Genomic DNA, 22,299 nt, shown 5'->3' with positions numbered 1-22,299 from the left:
ATTTTTTTTCTCAATTCATGTAAAAACCTAAAGACATGCTATTCAGAAGCGTTCTTGTAGAAGGCAATGAGCTTGAAACTCAAATCTGAACATAACTGCAGTGCTCAGAAAACGCACAGGACTCTTTTTAAATTCCTATTGCGACTGCACCACAGATATGTTTACCAGCTCCATAGAAAGCCGGTTTGGTTCACATGTCATGCAAATCAATTTTCATATATGTGAACTGAGCCTAAATGCACTGTAAACGCCATAGGCATATTTACAGTGTGTTTAAAGAGCACTTAGGGTGTGTTTCAATAGAAGTGAATTAAGGCAGTTGCAAAGCGTCAACGCCTGCCAAACTCTGCAGGCAGCATTATTTTTGTCTCATTGCTATGCTAACGCTGCAGTGTGAACACCTACATCCACTCCCTACGATCCAACCACCTATTTGTAATGCCTGTGTGAAAGAGCTTATGGTGGAGTGGGCTTCAAGGATGCTTGTGATGAAAGGAAATAAAGGACTAAATGGAACTGATGAGAACAGAAAGAATGTCCCAAAAACAGAAAGTTGCATTTTTTATATATATATATATGGCCAGCTTAACTCACAAGCCAAGAACAGATATCCATCACATTACATAACTCAGAAAAATAGCTCATTAAGAATACATTATATTACATTTTTGAAGGTGCCCCATAGCCACTATAAAGAGTCAAATGTCCTTTATCTGCAAGGACAGAGCAGATGTAAAACTAATTGGTCACTGTGGGGCAACACAGAACACTTCTTACTCTGCAGAAATGAAAGTGACACCAATCACTGCTATCTGCACACTGATTGTCCACAGAGCAGACCTTTATTGCCAGTACCTAATTCCTAATTCCAATATACACACAACTGCTGATAAGGGTGCAGCTATGAGGAAACTGATTTAAAAGGAAGAGGGTAGTGTCACAGAAATTAAAGAGGAACTGCAGTCTGCTCACATAATTTGTAATAAAAACACCTTTGCCATTCTAAAGCTTCTCCCCAACCACTTTGCATATTATTTTATATATACTGTGATTCTGCACTTGCCAAAAATGCTGCAGAAATCTCCCTCCACCGAGTCTGTCTGCATCCATTTCAACTGTGGGCAGCTGAAGCTGCTGCCTGTTCACTTCCTGCATTTATACATACACACAGAGGCACACCTCCAGCTCTGCAGTTCTCATTGGCCCTCTTATGACTCACCCCCCCCTCCTTTCCTGGCAAACTCTCACAGTGGGAGAGAGAGAGAGCTGTGCATGATGTCATAAGCCTAGGCTTTTTGCCAGGCAAGAAACAGGAAGCGAGCTGTATAAGGTATTTACTGGCAGCAAAAAAAAAGATTTACTATCCAAAGTTAAAACAACAAGGGCAGAGGATTTAATAGATGGAAAGATGAAAAAATGACTGAAGTTCCGCTTTAAGGAAGGAAGGGACCACAATATGTATGTACAGCGGAAAATCTTCCTAGGCCCCCCTTTGCAGCATCTCTATTTTATTCCACTGCAATAAAATCTGGAGGGGAAACTGATTGGAGTCAGGGAGGGAGACAAGCTGTAAGAGGGGGAGTCATTTTGTCTGCATAAGATTTCTAGGGGGTCTAACTGGAATTCTTCTGTTAGAATGTCTTGTGGACTGTACATCAAGTAACATGAACCCCTGTATGTACTCGGTCTGCTTTTACTGGTAAAAGACCCTGTAATATCGAATAACTTTTTCATCTACGTTCTAACATGTAATCTATAAAAGAGTATTAATGATCACATAGCTGCTGAAAGTACTGCCTTTTATCTTGGCAATTCAACTTTATGCACTGTTGCAACATCTCTCTATGAAGCTTAATGGCATCTATAGAAGTATCCATCCTTTCTGATCTTTTGTTTTACCATTGCTCTAATGCGGTCATCTTTAACCCTTTTATGACCAGAGTTTTTTGAAGCTTAGATGCTTGGACAAAGCTAAGCAGTGTTGTTATGTGTCAATTAAAGTAATGTTACCAGCACACCAGGATCTCCAAAATGGGTCCAAAACTGTAATCAGCGATCACATGATTACAGCAGAAAGTTAATATTGCATTGGGAGTTTTGAACTAGTTATATGTCAATTAACTTGACAATATCTTTGAATAGGATTGACAAGGGGTCACAACACATGCAGTTACACATTCACAGTTTTCTTCTGCAAGTTTAATAATGTTCATACAGCAAAGGACATTTTACATTGGACTTATAAAATTGTATTTTGGTCAGAAATGGGTTAAACTATATTGATATGATAATAAGGACTTATAAAAAAAAAAAAACACACCAAGAGGACCATTTATAAAACATTCATTGGCCAAATTTTAGAAGCATTCGGACAAGCTGAACACAATTTTCCCTTATTTTTTCTAATAGAATGATTCCTGTATCATCAGCTCCATCTAGTGGCCACCATGCATATATTCTTTTGTTTTGGGTATTTCAGAAAACTGTACTGCATTTTTGCCACTAGATGGAGTAGATAAAGAAATAAATCTATTAAAAAACACACAAATGTTTTATAAATAGACCTCCAACTGTTCTAATGCTATGTCAAATAAATAGATGTTATAGAAATTCCCTTTTAACGTTAAAGATATTGATAATAATCATCAGCAATGTACCTGCTTGGAGTTGGTCAGATATAGCTTTGCAGCCAAGTTGATGATCTGGAGTTTCACAATATCTTCCTCATTAGTGAAAGTTTTGGCCATCTTCCTTAGCACATCAGGAGCAATTTTAGGGACATGTTCACAGTACTCCCCAATGAGCCACAGGATACTGGCTCGCGCCATAGGCACCTACAAACAAACAGAATCAGAAGATAATAAGTGATCAGAGGACAGTAATTAAAGTGGCTGTAAACCTCAGACATGAAATATGAACAAAGCATATCCTGCTATAGCAGGGATACGCAATTAGCGGACCTCCAGCTGTTGCAGAACTACAATTCCCATGAGGCATAGCGAGACTCTGACAGCCACAAGCATGACACTGAGAGGCAGAGGCATGATGGGACTTGTAGTTTTGCAACAGTTGGAGGTCCGCTAATTGCATATCCCTGCTCTATAGTGTATAGGTGTCCCAACCAGAGTACTGAGTGTCATTTCTGTCTGCTGCCTCATTCCTCTGCTATCAGCATGAGTCACTTCTGACGAGTTTTTCTGACACCATAAGAAAAATGGTGACAGGGGAGGGACCTCTAGCAGTGAAAGGCTCAGCTCTGTTCCTGTGTGCTGTATGGATGGGTGTGTGTCCCTTCACTCCAATCAGCTCTCAGAACTCTCCTCTCTGCTTTTCAGAGCTGAGAGATCCTGTGTAAATGTTACACTTAATGGATGTACAACTTATGTAGGAGGGTTTGTTTCATCTCTGTGCATCACCTGAGGCCAGTCACTTCACTGGGTATATGTAAGGATTTACAACCACTTAAAGATGTGTACAAGTAACTACAGGAAAGGTGGCTATAAAAATGTACCATCAAAGAGAAAGTTCCCCTAAAACAGCAACATTTAATTTGTTATAGGTGTCACCACATGACAAGATGTGAAGTCCCTTGTTATAGAGTTTTGGCCACTGTCTCCCAGCCGTGTTCCTGCTTTGTCACCCTGGTCACATTGGTTTCTGATGTAGACTACAGGTGGCATTATGCATGCATGCCCACTATCGTCACCACCAGGAAACACACGATGAGAAATGTTATGCAGCCATTGTTGGACTGCATGTATGTAAACAGAAAGCTACTGTAATAAGGGTGTAGGAGATCAGCAGCACTGAAATATAACTATGGGTGAAAATATTGAAAATACATATTTTAATATAAACAAAAAAAAAAGAGGCATGCATTTAAGATACACAGCATTTACAGCTATTTAAACATATTTTTTATGTGTGCAAAAGGGCAGTGGAAGTAGGAAAGTTGTTGGAGGGCACAGTGTGGCAATCAAAGAGTTGTTGGAGGACAGAGTGTGAGTGCTGGTACACTGTTGAAGAACATGGAGTTAGATTTTTTCTGAAACTGGAGAGTGCAAAATCTGGTGGAGCTCTGCATGGAATCCAATAATCTTCCAGGTTTTATTGCCAAAGATTAATTGAACAAGCTGAAGTTAAAAGCTGATTGGTTACCAAGCACAGCAGAACCAGATTTTCAGGAGCTTAGCCATCTCCATCAACTGAATCAGATTCTGCACTCTCCGGTTTTAGTAAATCAACTTCATGGTGTAGGGGTTAAGGATCTGTTTGAGCACAGAGTGTAAGGGATGGAGAGTTGTTGGAGGACAACGTTTTGAGGTAGATGACTTGCTAAAAGATAAATTGTAGCAGTAGGAGAGTTGGAGGACAGATTGTGGATGTAGAGGGGATTTTGGAAGACAGTGTGGAGGTTGGAGAATTATTGAATGACACAGTGTAGGAGTTGGAGTGCTGTTGAAGGACAGTGTGAGGGTTGGAGAGTTGTAGGAGGACAATTTGTGGGAGTTGAAGAGCTGTTGGAGGAAAAAGTGGTGAGGTAGGAAAGTTGAACAAGGGGACATAAGGGGCATTGGGACTTTATATGAAGCACACCCCTCGGGTAGGGTGAGACATTCGGTGGATTGTACAGAATATTCAAAATGTAGGAAAGTTGTTGGAGGACAATTTGTGGGAGCAGAAGAGTTGTGGGAGGACAGATTGTGGAAGTAGGGGGGCTTTTGGAAGACAGGATTTGGGGGTTGGAGAGTTGTTAAATTACACAATGTAGGGGTTGGAGAGCTGTTGAAGGACAGTGTGAGGGTTGGAGAGTTGTAGGAGGACAATTTGTGGGAGTTGAAGAGCTGTTGGAGGAAAAAGTGGTGAGGTAGGAAAGTTGAACAAGGGGACATAAGGGGCATTGGGACTTTATATGAAGCACACCCCTCGGGTAGGGTGAGACATTCGGTGGATTGTACAGAATATTCAAAATGTAGGAAAGTTGTTGGAGGACAATTTGTGGGAGCAGAAGAGTTGTGGGAGGACAGATTGTGGAAGTAGGGGGGCTTTTGGAAGACAGGATTTGGGGGTTGGAGAGTTGTTAAATTACACAATGTAGGGGTTGGAGAGCTGTTGAAGGACAGTGTGAGGGTTGGAGAGTTGTAGGAGGACAATTTGTGGGAGTTGAAGAGCTGTTGGAGGAAAAAGTGGTGAGGTAGGAAAGTTGAACAAGGGGACATAAGGGGCATTGGGACTTTATATGAAGCACACCCCTCGGGTAGGGTGAGACATTCGGTGGATTGTACAGAATATTCAAAATGTAGGAAAGTTGTTGGAGGACAATTTGTGGGAGCAGAAGAGTTGTGGGAGGACAGATTGTGGAAGTAGGGGGGCTTTTGGAAGACAGGATTTGGGGGTTGGAGAGTTGTTAAATTACACAATGTAGGGGTTGGAGAGCTGTTGAAGGACAATGTGAGGGTTGGAGAGTTGTAGTAGGGCAATTTGTGGGAGTAGAAGGGTTGTCAGAGGAAAAAGTGGTAAAATGGCAGAGTTGTGGATTGACAGACTGTGAAAGTTGGAGGGGTATTACAGGACAGAATGTGAGGGTTGGAGAGTTGTAGTAGGGCAATTTGTGGGAGTAGAAGAGTTGTCAGAGGAAAAAGTGGTAAAATGGCAGAGTTGTGGATTGACAGACTGTGAAAGTTGGAGGGGTATTACAGGACAGAATGTGAGGGTTGGAGAATTGCTGCAGGACAGAGTGGTGAGGTAGGTGAGTTGTTGGAGGACAAATTGTGGAGAGATGTTTGAAGAACAGTGGTGAAGTGGTAGAGTAGAGTGGTGAAGTAGGGGGCTTTTGGGGGGGGGGGGGCTTTTGGGAGACAGGGTAGGGGCTGGATAGCTGTTGGAGGACAGAGTGTGGGGGCTGGAGAGTTGTATAAGCAAAATATGTGGAAGTAGAAGAGGACAAAGTAGTGAAGTAGGAAGGTTGTTGGTGGACAGAAAGTAGAAGTAAGGGGCGGTGTGACACGCTATCTATTGCCTCTGAATAGACCAGCTGGTGAAAGGTTATTGTCGTGGAGAATTGTGTTCGGCCGGCGCCTCCCACTGTGATATGCCTAACTTTGCAGTACTTTTGTAAGTGCATTTCTTATCTTATTTTACTTTTAAATCTTAAAACGCTTTTACACTATTTGGAGCGTTTTTCTCCCCCTTCTTATGGTGGACCGTTCATTATAAATTTATTGGAGCCTGACTGAAATGCGATCTGGCTTGTGGGCGGAGCCTATGGATGATTGAGGGATGCACATAGCCTGGCTTGATCTTTTAGAGCGTACTGTTTAAGGACATCTGGTAAGGAGCCAATCCTCACTTTCGGTGGTGGTGCACTACAATATACGCTGAGATTTCGAACAGGATACCGAGAATTGAGTTTTAAAAATTACATCTGACACGTGGTGGTTTTAGAGTTCTCACTGACTTTTCTTTAACAATTTGATAATTGGACACTTTATTATTAAGAGTTTTTTAGCTTATTTTTGTTTTTCTTGGTTTGTGTTGATGTATATGCAGTTAGGTCACTGTTTTGCACACATTGTGATAAGGGTGTAGATGTTGTAATTTTGCACCATTTATAACAGATTTAAGATGTGTTATTGCTGTTGATGTACACTTATGATTATAATTTTAACACCAAAACTTTTTTTCCAGGTATGAGGTATTGATACAACTATTTGTTGATATTGCAACACAATTTTGTATATGTTAAATTTCCTTTAGGGGAAGCACACAACCTAAGGCCGCGTACACACGCGGGGACTGTTCGCTCAACTTTGTCCGCTGAACAGTGTTTCGGCGGACAGTCCGCTCGTGTGTGGGCTTTCAGCGGACAGTTTCAGCGGACAGTCTGCTGAACAAAGTTTTTCGGAAATTCCGAAAAACTGTCCGCTGAAACTCTGTTTCAGCGAACAGTCCCCTCGTGTGTAGGCTTGTTCGTCAAACTAAGTTCCGTGCATGCTCAGAAAGGATTTACATGCCGAAGTTTGCATTGCAGTGTATAGGACGTCGTATTTTTCGTCCCGTCGTACGTGCCGTTCACGTCATCGCGCACGGTTTCAGCGGACTGTTCGTTTGTCGTGTGTGGGCAAGTCCGTCCATGCTAATTTTGAGCGGACTGTCCGCTGAAACTGTTTGGCGGACAAAGTTGGGCGAACAGTCCCCGCGTGTGTACGCGGCCTTAGTTCACTCTTAGGACAGCGCGGTTCTTTCTTTAGAATACTGCAATCACTGAGCAGCAAATGATATCACCTGTGATGTATTTCAGTTATCTTACAAACCTGGCCTGTTAGTGGGCCCTGAGGACAGGGTTGATGACCCTAGATGACAACTTTTAAATTTGTGTGTATGGTAGATGAGGAGGGTAGGTGAGAGATGTCTCCTCATGGCAGATTATCCTTTAAATATATGTGTTTTAAATACCCATTCACTGTTTAAAAAACAGTAAATCCATATACTGTATATTACATAAAATTACAAAAATTACATAAAATTACTAAGAAGTAAGAAAAGTAATGTCTCTGCACATGTATTCTTACAATTCTGAATGTGGGCTGTACACAATTTCCTGACAGAATTGGAAGAAATAATAAAGTGACTTTCCATGTCTGCTCTGTGAATTTTACATACCTGAATATTATCTGTAAGCTTAGCCATATGTTTGATAATCTCACTATGCTGTGCCGGCTGCATTTGTAGCAGTTTCTTGATAACCACAACTGATTCAGCTACCACAAGCTCTGCAATAGAAATAAAAAGAGACCATAGAGCAAAACATGTAAAACCTACACTAGATGGTTGATTTGCTAAAGTCAGTTTTACACAGACTTTTGCTCCTTTTAATACCTTATCAGGGTTAGACCCCTTTCACACTGGGTCATTTTGCAGGTGCTATTCTGCTAAAAATAGTGCCTGCAAACCGCCCTGAAACAGACGCTCCTGTCTCTCCAATGTGAAAGCCCCGAGGGCTTCACAATGGAGCGGTGCGCTAGCAGAATGGTAAAAAAAAGTCCTACTAGCAGCATCTTTGTATACACCGATCCTTCACCGCTCCTGCCCACTGAAATCAATGGGGCAACGCGGCTATACCACCCGCAAAAATATGTAGAAGAATACATATTGGCCTAAACTGAGGAAAAATGTTTTTTTTAGATATTTTGTGGGGATATTTATTATAGCAAAAATTAAAAAAATATTGCTTTTTCAAAATTGTCGCTGTTTTTTGTTTATAGCGCTAAAAATAAAAACCGCAGAGGTGATCAAATAACACCAAAAGAAAGCTCTATTTGTGGGGAAAAAAAGGACATCAATTTTGTTTGGGTGTAACATTGCATGGCAGCGCAATTGTCAGTTATAGCGACGCAGTGCCGAATTGCGAAAAGTGCTCTGGTCAGGAAGGGGGTAAAATATTCCAGGGCTGAAGCGGTTAATGGCTTGAGTAAGATGTTAGTACTGGGAAATAAGCATTACGACTTAAAGGTTACAAGCTGAGTCGATTTTTCCAGGAAGAAATTTTACTAGGAAAAATGTATACATTTGTGTTGGAACTTCTTGATCTAAAACACCTAGAGACACTAAATAATATCACTTTTCAAAAATGATTCCATACACATCTACTACTAACAGCCCTGTAATCTGTTTTTCATTAAATCCTTTCTTACGGTGTTCTTCTGCCTCTTTGTAACATCGTCTGTGAGCTTCTGAACCTCTCTTTTTCCAGCTCACTTCCTTTAGGGCACTTTCACATTGAGGCAGTGGGGGAGCGGTAAAACGCTGCTAGTGTTAGCCCCAAAGACGCTGCTTGCAGGACTTTTTTTCTCCACTCTGAGAAAAAAGCACTCAGGCTTTCACACTAGAGTGACAGGAGACCAGCTATGAGTAAACACTAGCCTTAGTGCGAAACGCATCAGTTGTTAGCATCTTTTGCTGTGATGTCATTTGCTGTGTTCCTAAATACTATTTGAATAAAACATAATTTTAGCTTTGGAGTGCGGCCGTTCAGAGTTCTGTCATTATCCACATTATATGGAGTGACAGGAGAGGCGCTTTGCAGGTGTTAAATATGCCTGTAAAAGCGCCTCAGTCTGAAAGTGGCCATAGTCTGGAACGAGCAGTGTAGAGGTCGACCGATATATCGGCCGATATTTGCCATTTTTTAAATAATCGTCATCAGCCGATTGTGCTGATAAAAAGCCGATTTAGAACTACAGCGGACTTTGAAATGACTTCTGTAAGAAGTCAGTGTGAGTTGCCTGAGTCATCATAGCAACACTTTCCTCATCTCTGGGCAGACTGCCAAGAAAAGAACAAAATGATACAATGTTTACACTGAATGAATGAAGTCATCTCAGTGTGTAGAAGTTCTCAGTTTAACCATTTAAAGACTAAAATCTTTTCTGACACTTGTTGCTTACAAGTAAAAATCCTGTATTTTCTGCCAGAAAATCACTTAGACCCCCCAAAAATTATATATATTTTTTAAGCAGAGATCCTAGGGAATAAAATAGCGGTTGTTGCAATATTTTATGTCACACGGCATTTGCACAGAGGTCTTTCAAATGCATTTTTTTGGGAAAAAAATACACTATTTAAAAATAAAATAAAAAACAGTAAAGTTAGCCCATTTTTTTTTTCGTCCAAAAGTTTTGACTACCTGTTTTTATTTAATACATAGGTTTTTTTTTTTTTTTATCTAAATCATACATACAAGTAAACTGATTCGAGGTTTGTTTTGTTTAATAAATGTTTAAATGTAAGAAATTTTCTGTATCACTTATGAAGGCTGCTTTCACACTGGAGCTTTGATGGTAAAACGCAAGTTTTAGCGGCTCTTTACCATCATTTTAGCGGTGCTATTTGGCTGCTAGTGGGGCACATATAACCCAGCTAGCGACCAAGGAAGAGGTTAAATGCGCCCATGAAGCACTGCTGCCAAATCGCATTGCATGCGCTTCGGCAGTGGTGCCCATTCATATCAATGGGCAGGAGTGGTGGAGGAGCGGTATACACCACTCCAAACGTGCTGCTTGCAGGACTTTTTTTTAAGATCCTGCCAGCGCATCGCCTCCGTGTGAAAGCACTCTGTCTTTCACACAGACTGCAGGGGAGCCATTTTGCAGGCACATTTTGCAGGCTATTTTTAGCCCAAAAGCGCCTGAAAAACGCCTCAGTGGGAAAGGTGTGTTAGATCAAGGGGGATTAAAAAAAATAAAAAAATAAAAAAGGAAAAAAATAAATAAATAAAATAAAATTGGCCTAACATATCGGCCCAAAAAAATCGGCATCATATATCGGCTATCGGCCACCATGATTTCTAAATATCGGCATCGGCCAGAGAAAAACCCGACCTCTAGAGCAGTGTACATTAGTTGCAGTCATGTGCACTGCTCTATTGACACTACAAATCCCATAGTCCATAGTACATCTCAAGAGTGACCAAGAGAGGGTGGCTACACTCTTATATACAGTGAGACCATAGACCAGTGTTTCTCAACTCCAGTCCTCAAGGTGCCCCAACAGGTCATGTTTTCAGGCTTCCAATTATATTGCACAGGTGATTTGATCAGTTTCACTGCCTTAGCAATTATCACAGCTGTTTCATCTGAGGGAAATCCTGAAAACATGACCTGTTGGGGTGCCTTGAGGACTGGCGTTGAGAAACACTGCCATAGAGAATGAACATAGTCACTCTCTAATAGAAAGTCAGTTCACAGCAGCAAAAAAAGAAAAGTATTTTGGAGATCTGGAGGAGGTGAAGGGACTTTTGGAATTAAGAATACATAGGTGAATAGCATTTCTTTAAAAAACAAAGATTAGCATCACTTTAAATCATGGCTATGCACGATAGTGAATCTGACTTTTAGCAAACATTCTCTGCAGGTGAATCTTCAAGGTACATGTGTTTTGAATGACAGAGATTGATTGTCCACCTGAGAACATCTGGTGAAAGTCACATTCATTGCTTTAAAAATAGACCCCTAATGGCGCATACACATGACCGGACTTTTCGACGGACTAGTTCAGACGGAATGAATCCGTCTGATATTATGATCGTGTATGGGCTCCAGCGGACTTTTTCTCCTCAAAAGTCAGACAGACCTAGAAATAAAACATGTTTCAAATCTTTCCGACGGACTCGAGTCTGGTCGAAAAATCCGTTTGTCTGTATGCTAGTCCGACGGACGAAAACCAACGCTAGGGCAGCTATTGGCTACTGGCTATGAACTTCCTTATTCTAGTCCGGTCGTATGTCATCACGTTGGACTTTGGTGTGCTTGTGTGTGGCTAAGTCCGTTCATTCGGAAAGTCCGTCGCAACTCTGCCGGAAGTCCGTCGGGAAGACCATCGGACCCAGTCCGTCGAAAGGTCTGGTCGTGTGTACGCGGCATATGGGTTATTGAATTAAAATTCACAGAGGTCCAGCAAATAAAGTTTTCTTCCAGCAGAGGTCCGAATCTCCATGCGTTGTGGCTCAGATGCTTCACATCAAAGATCCTACAGAATCCGACCCAGAGAGTCAGATGCCTGCTCCCCTGCTCCAAGCTGTACTACCTACTACCAGCTCCTACCTGAATCTATAGCAACTGATCAGAATTCATCCTGCTATAGTCAGACCAGTACAAGATGGACTTTGGTTGCTGCCCCTAAAAGCTAGCACTTATGCCGCGTACACACGACTGGACTTTTGGAGGGACTAGATCCGACGGTCTTTCCGACGGACTTTCGGCGGAGTTCCAACGGACTTTCCGAATGAACGGACTTGGCCACACACAATCACACCAAAGTCCGAGGGATTCGAACGTGATGGCGTACGACTGGACTAGAATAAGGAGGTTCATAGCCAGTAGCCAATAGCTGCCCTAACGTCGGTTTTTGTCCATCGGACTAGCACACACACGAAAGGATTTCTCGGTCCGGCAGGGTTCCGGTGGAAAAATTTAAAACATGTTCGATTTCTAAAGTCCGTCAGATTTTTGGCAAGCAAAGGTCCGATGGAGCCCACACAAGATCGAATTGTCTCGCTCCGTCGGACCTTTGCTGTCAAAAAGTCCGGTCGTGTGTACACGGCATTAAGAATAAGAACCATTTACTGAACAATAACCACTTATCATTTGGGACAAAAACATATTTCTTACAGCCGATTAGCATAATCAATTTTCGTTTTATCTTACCATCCCGGTTTGAGAGAAGTTGAACAAGTCCATTGAGGCAGGTATCTCGAACTTTACCAATATTAGTGGCACATCGACCAATAGCCTGTATCGTTGCAGCCACAAAATCTTTGTCCATACTGCGGATGTATGTCTGCAATATTAAAAGGGTGAAAATAATCAAGATATATGAATCTCAGAGCTAATTACAGAACTGCCACTCTCTATCCGCACAGGTGGTTTATACATATTTATGTTAAGCTGACCATACATGGATCAAGATTCGGCCGGTTCAGCAGGGACTGACTGAATTTCAATCCATGTGTGGGCTAGCTGGTCTATCAAACGACCTGTGTACAACCAGCCTGTCAAGTTTTTCGTATAGTTGGCAACACTGATCATTGTATTCTGCCATTGGGGAGGGCTACTATCGTTCAGCGGGAGTGATTCCCTCATCCACATCGAATGTGTGAATGGGAAAATTGGTTCATTTTTTCTGTTCAACCCGCCGGTTGAATGAAAAATATGAATCATGTATGGCCAGCCTTAGGAACCAATAAAAATGATCTTCAGGATAAGTTCAACATGCTATACACAAGTACCTGTCAAGGATGTCACACAGGCCTCTATAATTCCCCTAAGTGTTCCTTCATGGAAATCACATACCTTGTTTGTTCACTTTGTATCCATGCTTGGTTCACACCTGCACTCATCTTGTTACTTGTTCAGTTTTATTCTGGCTCCACGTTCTACCTTGACTGCTCATACTAAAACCACACTTGGAAGAAACTTACCTGTGATGACATTCCTCTACTTCAATCCCATATCCTTGGGTCTTATACCATAGAAAGCCATGCTTTCCACAAGATTTTTGCAGTGACATTTTTCTTATTACATGATAGCTAACCACAGCACAATAGTATTGTGGAATTGTGAAATATCAGGGGCATTAACAACCCCAGCAAAAATAGGCAATATTTACAACCCTCCAACAATTGTCTCTGTGATTTGACTGCAAGAAACCCATCTAAACAGACACAATCCCCCTCCCTAAAAGATAAAATATAATGTAATATTATAGAATATAATAAAAGACATTTTGGACAATTTCATGCTCCCAACTTTGTAGGAACAGTTTGGGGAAGGCTCCTTCCTGTTCCAACATGACTGCACACCAGTGCACAAACAAGGTCCATAAAGACATGGATGAGCGAGTTTGGGGTGGAGGAACTTGACTAGCCTGCACAGTCTTGACCTCAATCCAATAGAACACCTTTGGGATGAATTAGAATGGAGACTGCGAGTCAGGCCTTCTCGACCAACATTAGTGCCTGACTTCACAAATGTGCTTTGGGAAGAATAGTCAAACATTCCCATAGACACACTACTAAACCTTGTGGACAGTCTTCAGAGGAGTTGAAGCTGTTATAGCTGTATAGGGTGAGCCAACTCAAAATATTGAACCCTACGGACTAAGACTGGGATGCCATTAAAGTTCATGTGTGTGTAAAAGCCACTACTTTTGGTAATATAGTGTAAATTTTATAACTGGGGATAATTTGCAGCCTTGTAAAAAACAGTAGATTGTACTACCTGGGGTGTTAAGGTCCACCTTACTGGAATATTGATGTGCTAGTAGAGGACATGGACAGGTTAATGATGGCATTCAGCTCATCTAATACTTTGATACTGAATTCACAATTTGTACTACACTTACACACATACTACATGTATAGAAATAAACCAAACATAGTTGATCATTCAAATTACCTAGTGTGTCCAAGCCCATTAATCCCACATTTAGTACATCTGCTGATGCTCCAGATTGTATAGTAGACATAGAAAAACTTTTCACAATGGCCACATACACAGGCAGATGTTGTGATGTGATTGGATTTTGTTTATCAAACATATTTTAACAAATACCAGGGTAGCTACATAATTCTAGAATTAGGTATAAAATGTGTGTAGGATATGTTTTATTTGGTAGCATTTAACATTATATGGTTATATGAATCCAACTGGATCATGTCACTTTTTTCATATCACAAAGCTCTGACTATACACACAGGCTGAATACATCAGCCTTTTCAGATTGTTACCAAGAAAACCACAAATCTGTTCAGATGGCTATAGGGTGTTTTGCTTATTTTCTTTAGTAAAGTTGCATTTCTTGGCCAGATGCACAAAAGAGATGACAATATTTATGGGTATTAGTACTCCTGCACTACCCAATCTCTTAAATAATGTGTTATTCTAACAAACTGCTCGTACTGATGTTGTTTCTGATATATCAACTCAAATGTGACCTGAAAGTGTGCTGCAATCACTGATTTATGTTCCCACAAGCCCCCTGATGAAATCACGTGTGGAGTGACGTAATGCGCAGGGAGAGAGGAGAGGCTAATGCGAACCAGAAGTAATGTGGGAAGACAGAATATTAGGGTTTTCATGTTTGAAGCATGTTTTTAATATATTGAATGTGAGTGGATTACTTTTAAATATATAAGAAAGTTTATGGTTTAATACTACACTATGGGAGCCTGTCCATTTTTGTTCCCCCCCTCTCTATTGTGAGTTATGCAGAATGGCCAGGCATATGTAACCTGGAGTAATAACAAAAAGAGCCATCAACACATACTAAGAAAAGAAAATCTAAGAGTAATCTGGAGAGGGACAGACATCAGTGAATAGGAGAAGAAAGAGATGCCAATATAAAGAAAGAGAAATACAATATATTGTTATAAGGTCTAACTGATACATGGTAAAGGTGAGAGTTCAAGGGGCCTTGAATACGTGGTGTGGTGACACGATGTTGGAATCAGAGGTGACAGGTGAAGGAATCAACACAAAGTATTTCAATACAGGAAGAAATAATTGTGAATTATTTATGGACTTTTAATTATTATATGAACTAATAGCACCTTATTACAGAATACAAAGTCACTATTAAAAAAAGGAAGCACTGTTTCAAGTACTTTAATTTTTATGACTGTACACAAACATGTCTGTTTGAACATTATTTGGATATGTACATACATGTATCACAATATTCCTTCATTAGTCAGGCTAAGAACAGTGTTCAATGTGCAGTAACCCAAAGGAAACAATTAGATAGGATCCTACACAAATGTGAATGGAGCAAAATGATTGGTAGGCAGACTTGATTGCTATGGATTACAGCACTTTCTCCATCCCTTGGCTGTTTGTACGACTTACACTGTGTATAGTCAGAACGTTGTATGCTTTAGTTGATTTTTCAGCTTTAGAAATGATATCAGACACATCCATACATCTTTTAGCAGAAACAACCAATTTTGTCTAATAATTCTGCACTTACTTGAAACTCTCGTAGTATGATGGAAATGTTGGTTTCGCTTGCAAGATTTGTCAACACTTCCAGCTGCGCAGGAACAGAAATGGAGGTTGTATGCTTATTAGTGCCAATTATATTTGTCATTTTGCTTTTTTGATACTTAAATATTTACCATTGTTATGTACTGTATATTAACCAGCATTTTTAATCATAACATCTCTCAACAGTATAAAAAGCAGATAGTAGGTGAATAAAACAGTAACAACACCTTCACACAGATGCTAAATAGGGGTCCTAAGTGAATGTTTTCAGTGCATACAGATAACAACAGTCCATATTCCCATCACACATGTTCCTGGAATGAGCTCTCAAAAGTCCCAGGTGCTACAGTGACCACCAGCTAGGTACTGAAGCATCCACGACACAATGTAAACATTCGCCAGCACACCACGTATCTTCAACTAAGTCAGATCGGTTTGTTTATTGAAGAAAGATCGCATCACAAACAGAGAACCACGTTTTGTAGCCACGCAGGGCCCCTTCGTCAGGCATTTGATGCTTGACAAAGGGGCCCTGCGCGGCTCCAAAACATTGCACTTCTCTGTTTGTGATGTGATCTTTCTTCAATAAACAAACCTAGTTGAAGATACGTGGTAAGCTGGCGAATATTTACATTGTGTTTTTAGCACCTGCCAAGTCTTCCCCAAATGACAGGTAGGAACAGATCATTCATGCAGCCACTGTACATCCACTGAATGTGACAGCGACATGTCACTAGTACACAAAGCCAGTGAACATGCTGAATGAATCTCTCTATCCTGCTAAACACAGTTTTTACAACCAGGAGAGTTACATTTATTTATTTATTTAAGTTTACTTTTCTATTAACAGATGAGTGTGTTTAAAGGGATAGTTCAACTTTCCTGCATTTTTCCCACAAACCCCCCTATGCATTATTGGATCCCAAGGCGGCTTGTCAGCAAAAACGACTCGGTTGCTACTACGTTGCTTGGGCCAGACATTGGAAGTGCAGCAGCATTCCAACTCATTCAAACTCCACACATGTGCAGTGTGCTCACTCCTCATCTGAGCTGCTGGTGCTAGAGGTAGAGAATGTGTTGCGTATGCTGGTAATTTGACAGGGCCAGAGCGGTTGCTGGTGGCACAGTTCTAACATTTGGCTGTCCTGCCTGAATGGGTTAGTTCACCTTTCCTGCACTTTTCCCAAAATACCCCCCCATGCATTCCAGGATCCCAGCACATTACATGTGCAGGCTGTGCGTGGCCTGACAGCAAATACTTGGGCTGGGATGGAAAATATGTATGGAAGTGCACTCCCACCAGCATCCCTTCTGTCTTGTTTAAACTGGGCACATGTGCAGTTTGCTCACTCCTCTCCTTGTGCAAGCGCACAGTTTAAATGAGCTGAAGCGGCTGCTGAGGGCAAAGTTCTAACATCTGGGGGGGATTGAGCATTGAGGAGTTTTTGCTCACAGGTTACGTATGACCTACACATGCAGAGGGGAAAAGGAGCACCGTTTTTACCAGCTGAGCAGTGGTATGTACTGTAATGTGCTGGGGATCCTGGAATACATAGGAGTTTTGTAGGAATAGGTGAACTAAGCCTTTAATAGAGAGGATCTAGCGACGAAGATCCTAACCCAACAAAAGTTTTAAGGTTGCAGAGAATTCTAGGGAGGTATCTCCTCACATTTCTTTGTAAAATTACCAAGTATATAACCAGATAAGGTATAATACTTAAAGTGTTACTAAACCCACAGTAAAATCAGTCTATATATGCAGTAAATCATGCTTGTTATACTCACTGTCTTCTCTGTTCATCCCCTCCTTTTACTGTCCCCAATCCATCTGCTGACAGAACAAAGGCTAGGGGACAAGCTGCACATGCTCAGTTTGGTGTATATTGCTAGAGAGGTTTTTTTTTCTTGAGAAAGTGCATGTGATCAGCACAGGGCCAATCAGCACCGTCCAGACAGAGGGTCAGGGGTCCTGCGGTCTTAAAGGACAGTCAGAGCAGAATGAAAACCCCTCCTACAAGCTTTAACCAGACACTGACAGAAGTCACATAACTGCTATATACTGCTGATGAGAAAAGGTATTTAGCAGTTTATATTTACTAAAACGATTGCCTTTCCATGTTCTGTGCACTGTTGGAGACCAGATATAGTGAATGCAGCGTCCTGGGTTTAGTAACACTTTAATATAGTAACTGATGTAATACTTTCAACTGGTGTTGGGCCAGTAACTCCTTCACTTCTCACCTAAAGGCTGAGAATAGAGGGGGTATTTCTTCACTGCAGTGGATCCTGACTTTATTATTTTTTAAACAGCAATTTTATTACAATGAGGAAATTATTAAAACGTGTCTCAGACAAGTTTTATTCTCACTACTCTGCTGCTGCCCATGACAACTAAGCAGTGTCTGGCTTTCATTTTTTCCCCACAAAGTCTAGAAATGTAAAATGTAAAAGCTGATTGGCTGCATTCCAGTAGAGATGTTTGTCTCAGATACTTTTTAATAGGGCTGTGGAAATTAAAGATTAATTCCTCGATTAATCGATACATTTTTTGATCAATCAAAATTCTTTTGATTGGTACTCACCTCTGCACAAGCTTCCGGGTCTTCAGGGAGTTCGGTAAGAGATCTGGTGACGTCAAGGACATTGACGTCACTGGACTCCTCCCCCCTTCCCCAAGTGCCTTCGTCTGCAAATGAAGGGAAGGGGGGAGGAGTCCGGTGACATCAAAGTTCTGATTGAACGTAACGCGTACAGAGGAGGAGCTACGAATGAAGTCACCCGCTGCTGCCCTATGGAACTAACACGATTGTCGGCTTTACATGCTGTGTTTTTATCATCTTTATGTGAGTAGTTTGTGTTTGAACACAAAAATGAAATCTTATACTTAAGCGGTGAGCACTTAGATCTTTTCTTTCTACCCATGACCTGGCGTCCTTGCTGAGATCTAAGGAGATGTGAGAGAAGTTTATAGTCAGTTTTAACCCTTTTGATACCCGATTGCATGACCACCTGTTTGCACAGGGGTCCATGCCATAAGGTGAGAGTGATTAGTTAGACCGGAGGTAGAGGGATTGTCACGCTACTGTGGACAAAAAAACAGTTTGAATTTTAAACTTATTTGTGTGAACTGTGAAGTTAAGTCATGGATTGTGGAAACGAACTAGTGTCGGGTGACTGTATATAGTGTATACCACATTTACCACTGACTAATGCAAGGAGATCAGCTAAAAGTAGTTGGATCTGTATGTGCGTTATAATTAATTATTAATGAATTATTATTATAATTAATTGAAATTAGTCGATTAATCGATTAAAAAAAATCGATTAATCAAACATGAAAATTTTAATCAGTAACAGCCCTACTTTTTAATAATCCCCCTCAATGTCTCTAAGCATGTGAAATAAACTGACCCTCCCTACTTTGGCACCACAGTACAGCACACTACGAAAGCCTAGCACACACATGCTGAATGCTGGAGGCATTGGCCGGTTCAATAAAAAACTGGCGGATTAGCTCTTTGCTTTTGGAACACCAATGTGTGAAACTGCACTAGGCTACAGCGCCTAAACTTTTTTTCTGCACAGTGCCTTGAAGGACTAGGCCTTTTTGCCAAGACTGGGGCAATTTTATTTCACCAGGCCACAAGGCCTAGCCTCTGAACATACACAGATATTTTTTAAATTTTTTTCTTATTTATTTATTTTTCTCCACGTGGTTGTTACTCTGCACTTATGTATGTGTTTCCTCTTCACTCAAATAGTAGGATGTAGGTCTTCAGGTATACCCTGAAGTCTAAGGAGAGGATGTGTGGCCATTAGGTTCTTTCCTCCCGCTGCTGCAGGAGCCTCTCTTTGGGAGAGCCCCCCAATACTTGTTGGTTGGCTTAGGCTGATCACAAGGAATGTGGTCCGCCGGTCCTCTCAGCTAGGTGGACCCAAATGTGCCTTACTCCTGTCAGGAATCTTGCATCCCAGGGAGTCAAGGATCCTTCCTTTTCAGGAGGGGACCAACGCACACCTTAAGTGCACTTGTTTATGTGGGTTCACATACACTTTTTTGGTTCTCATTTGGTGATCAGTTTTTGCGCACTGTACTGGGGGTCTCGAAATTAAAAAAAATAAAGATGCTTGTTCTCTCCACTTAATTGTCAAGTCATCAGATGGTTGGTGTCATAACTGAGCACATGTGCAGCATCATGGCAACCACAGATCAAACAGAGTGTAAGATGGCAGCTTCCTTGTCTGTAAAGGATAGAAGGGTTTAGTCCCGCTTTAAAACTACAAGTGCCTCCTCTTCTCTCTGGTTGTTCACTATGTGGAAATGTGATGATGCTGTGGTATCTACAACCACTGTGTAAATTTAGCAACACAAATGAAGCCTCACTGCAATCTATTTTCTATAGGACATTTATACTGATGTTTTACAGTTACCTTTAAAATCTTAATTTGTGTCGGGTCAGTAGATCGGATGTAGAAACTTTTCAAATATGGTTCAAACATCCCCTGTGAAAAGTCATTAGAACATGAATGAGCACTATAGTATAAAATATAGATCATACCATACTATGTATATCACATGCACTTTTAGTTGCCCATATGAACTAACAACAAACCATTTAAATACATTATAATTCAGATACTGTACATAGGAGGAATCATTTTTACATCAATTATACCTATTATAAATGCCTATAACTCAGACATTACAGTATATCCTTCCAACAACCCACATATCTATACAGACATTAAAGTGTTTTTTTTGTTCAGAAATTACATTTGTTTTAAAAACTGAATGGTAAAAGCAAGTGAAATTTTCAAACAACATTTGTCAATTCATTGAATGTATAAAAATAATTTTTGTACAAATATTCAAATATGGCCAGCATAACCCTGTCAGTTATTTTTTTGGTCTGTCTCTCTTAACCTCCCTGGCAGTTTTCCCAAGTGTGGCTCGGGGTTAAAATTCAGTACAATTAGCGGTAACCACGAGCCACACTCAGGATTGCATTGCAGGATGCTGGTGCAGTGTAGTTACTTTGTCCCCAGGATCCTGAGATGTCCCCCCACTGTGTCCTCCACCCGATGCCTCTGTGTGACATCATAATAGGCGGGGACATCATCGGGTGATGTCCCTATATAAGTCGCCGCGTGCCCGGTCCCCGTCATTGTGAGCAGAGGACTCGACAAGGCAACATCTGAAGAAGAAGAGAAGAACAGAAGAACAGAAGGCGGCGGCGGCGACAGAAGACCGTAAAAGAGCTAGAAGAACCGAAGAGGGGGACAAGACCCCCGAAGTCGGAAGAAGAGAGCGGCGGCGAGGAAGAAAGCCGGGCTCCTCCGCTAGTAAAAGAGCTACAAGAAGATAGCGGAGGAGTCCAGGCGAGAAGACCCCCGAAGACGGAAGACCCCCGGAGTTGTGCAATAAACTCTTTTATCTTGTGTGTTGTGTTTTTTTTGTACTTTACTTTACAGGTGAATGGGTAGGGGTACATTGTACCCCATACTCATTCACATAGGGTGGGGGGCCGGTATCCGGGGGCCCCCTTATTAAAGGGGGCTCCAGGATTCCAATAAGCCCCTCGCCCGCAGACCCCGACAGCCAACGGCCAGGGTTGTCGGGAAGAGGCCCTTGTCCTCATCAACATGGGGACAAGGTGCTTTGGGGTGGGGGGGCCGGGCGCCCCCCTTCCCCAAGGCACCCTCCATGTTGAGGGCACACGGCCTGGTGCGGCTCGGGGGGGGTGCTCGCTCGTCCCCCCCTTTCCTGGCCGGCCGGGTAGCGTGCTCGGACAAGGGTCTGATGTGGACCTTGGGGGACCCCCACGCCGATTTTTTTCGGCGTTGGGGTTCCCCTTTAAGTCCATACCAGGTGGCGGGGCCAGCGACGCCTCCTTCGCGGGCCCCGCCTACCTGGAGACCCGCTCGAAATGAGCGGACTTTTCTTAGGGCGGGAAAAGTCCGCTCATTTCAAAAGTACGGCGGACTGGCACACACACGGCCGGATAATCCGCCGAGATGCGAGTCCGGCGGGAAGATTGGAGTGCAAAACTACTTTCTAAGTCCGCCGTACTTTCGGGTCAAAAAAGTATGCCGGAGGCTACACACGGGGGGATTGTTCGGCGGACTTCAGTTTGCCGGACTTTTCCACCCGATTGTTTGATCGTGTGTACGCGGCATTAGATGGACTTTAGTGCAAATCTGCAAAATGCAAAAAGCACTAAAAATGCATAGGTGTGAATCAGCCCTAAGGCTGAATTCACATCTATGCATTTTTAGTGCTTTTTGCATTTTGCAGATTTGCACTACAGTCCATTTAATATGGATATCTATGGAACATGTTATGTAGTGCAAATCTGCAAAATGCAAAAAACACTAAAAATGCATAGGTGTGAATCAGGCCTTAAACTGTATTGCCTCGTACACACAATCAGATTGTTGGCCAACAAATCCGTGGAATTTTGTCCGAAGGGCGTTGGGCCAAACTTGTCTTGCATACACACGGCCACACAATTTTTGCCCAACAACACTAGACGTACTACGTGTTTTTTCAGCCCTTTAGCACCACCCTTTGGGCTCTTTCTGCTAATTTCATGTTAGTAGAAGTTTGGCGAGTGTTGATTGGCACTTTTCTTGTCGCGCTTTTCATTTCGCGATTTTCAGTTCGTTTCTGTACGGCCGTTTGTCAACCAGACATGTATCAGAGAAGATAACGTGTTATTTATTATTGGGCTTGGAGTTATTGACATTATTTTTATGGTTG

At 41.8% G+C, this 22,299-nt stretch overlaps 1 protein-coding gene across 16 annotated transcripts in view; it reads right to left on the bottom strand.

The window, feature by feature from the left end:
- AP3B2 (adaptor related protein complex 3 subunit beta 2) overlaps positions 1-22,299 on the bottom strand; it is a 132,736-nt gene that overhangs the window by 42,661 nt on the left and 67,776 nt on the right. For all 16 annotated transcript variants that reach the window (XM_077471845.1, XM_077471846.1, XM_077471852.1 and 13 more), the window contains exons 11-15: positions 19,971-20,042; positions 15,523-15,585; positions 12,204-12,336; positions 7,663-7,772; positions 2,658-2,834 (exon numbers count right to left, since the gene is read on the bottom strand). In XM_077471845.1, the coding sequence (XP_077327971.1) occupies positions 2,658-2,834; positions 7,663-7,772; positions 12,204-12,336; positions 15,523-15,585; positions 19,971-20,042 (555 nt within the window). The remainder of the gene's footprint in view (positions 1-2,657; positions 2,835-7,662; positions 7,773-12,203; positions 12,337-15,522; positions 15,586-19,970; positions 20,043-22,299) is intronic.

The sequence above is a fragment of the Lithobates pipiens genome, unplaced genomic scaffold (genome assembly GCF_037356315.1).
Source record: "Lithobates pipiens isolate NorthernLeopardFrog02 unplaced genomic scaffold, aLitPip1_a1.2 Scaffold_8, whole genome shotgun sequence".
Lineage (NCBI taxonomy): Eukaryota > Metazoa > Chordata > Amphibia > Anura > Ranidae > Lithobates > Lithobates pipiens.
Note: the sequence above shows the minus strand (reverse complement) of the source record. Positions and strands in the feature narration are given on the sequence as shown.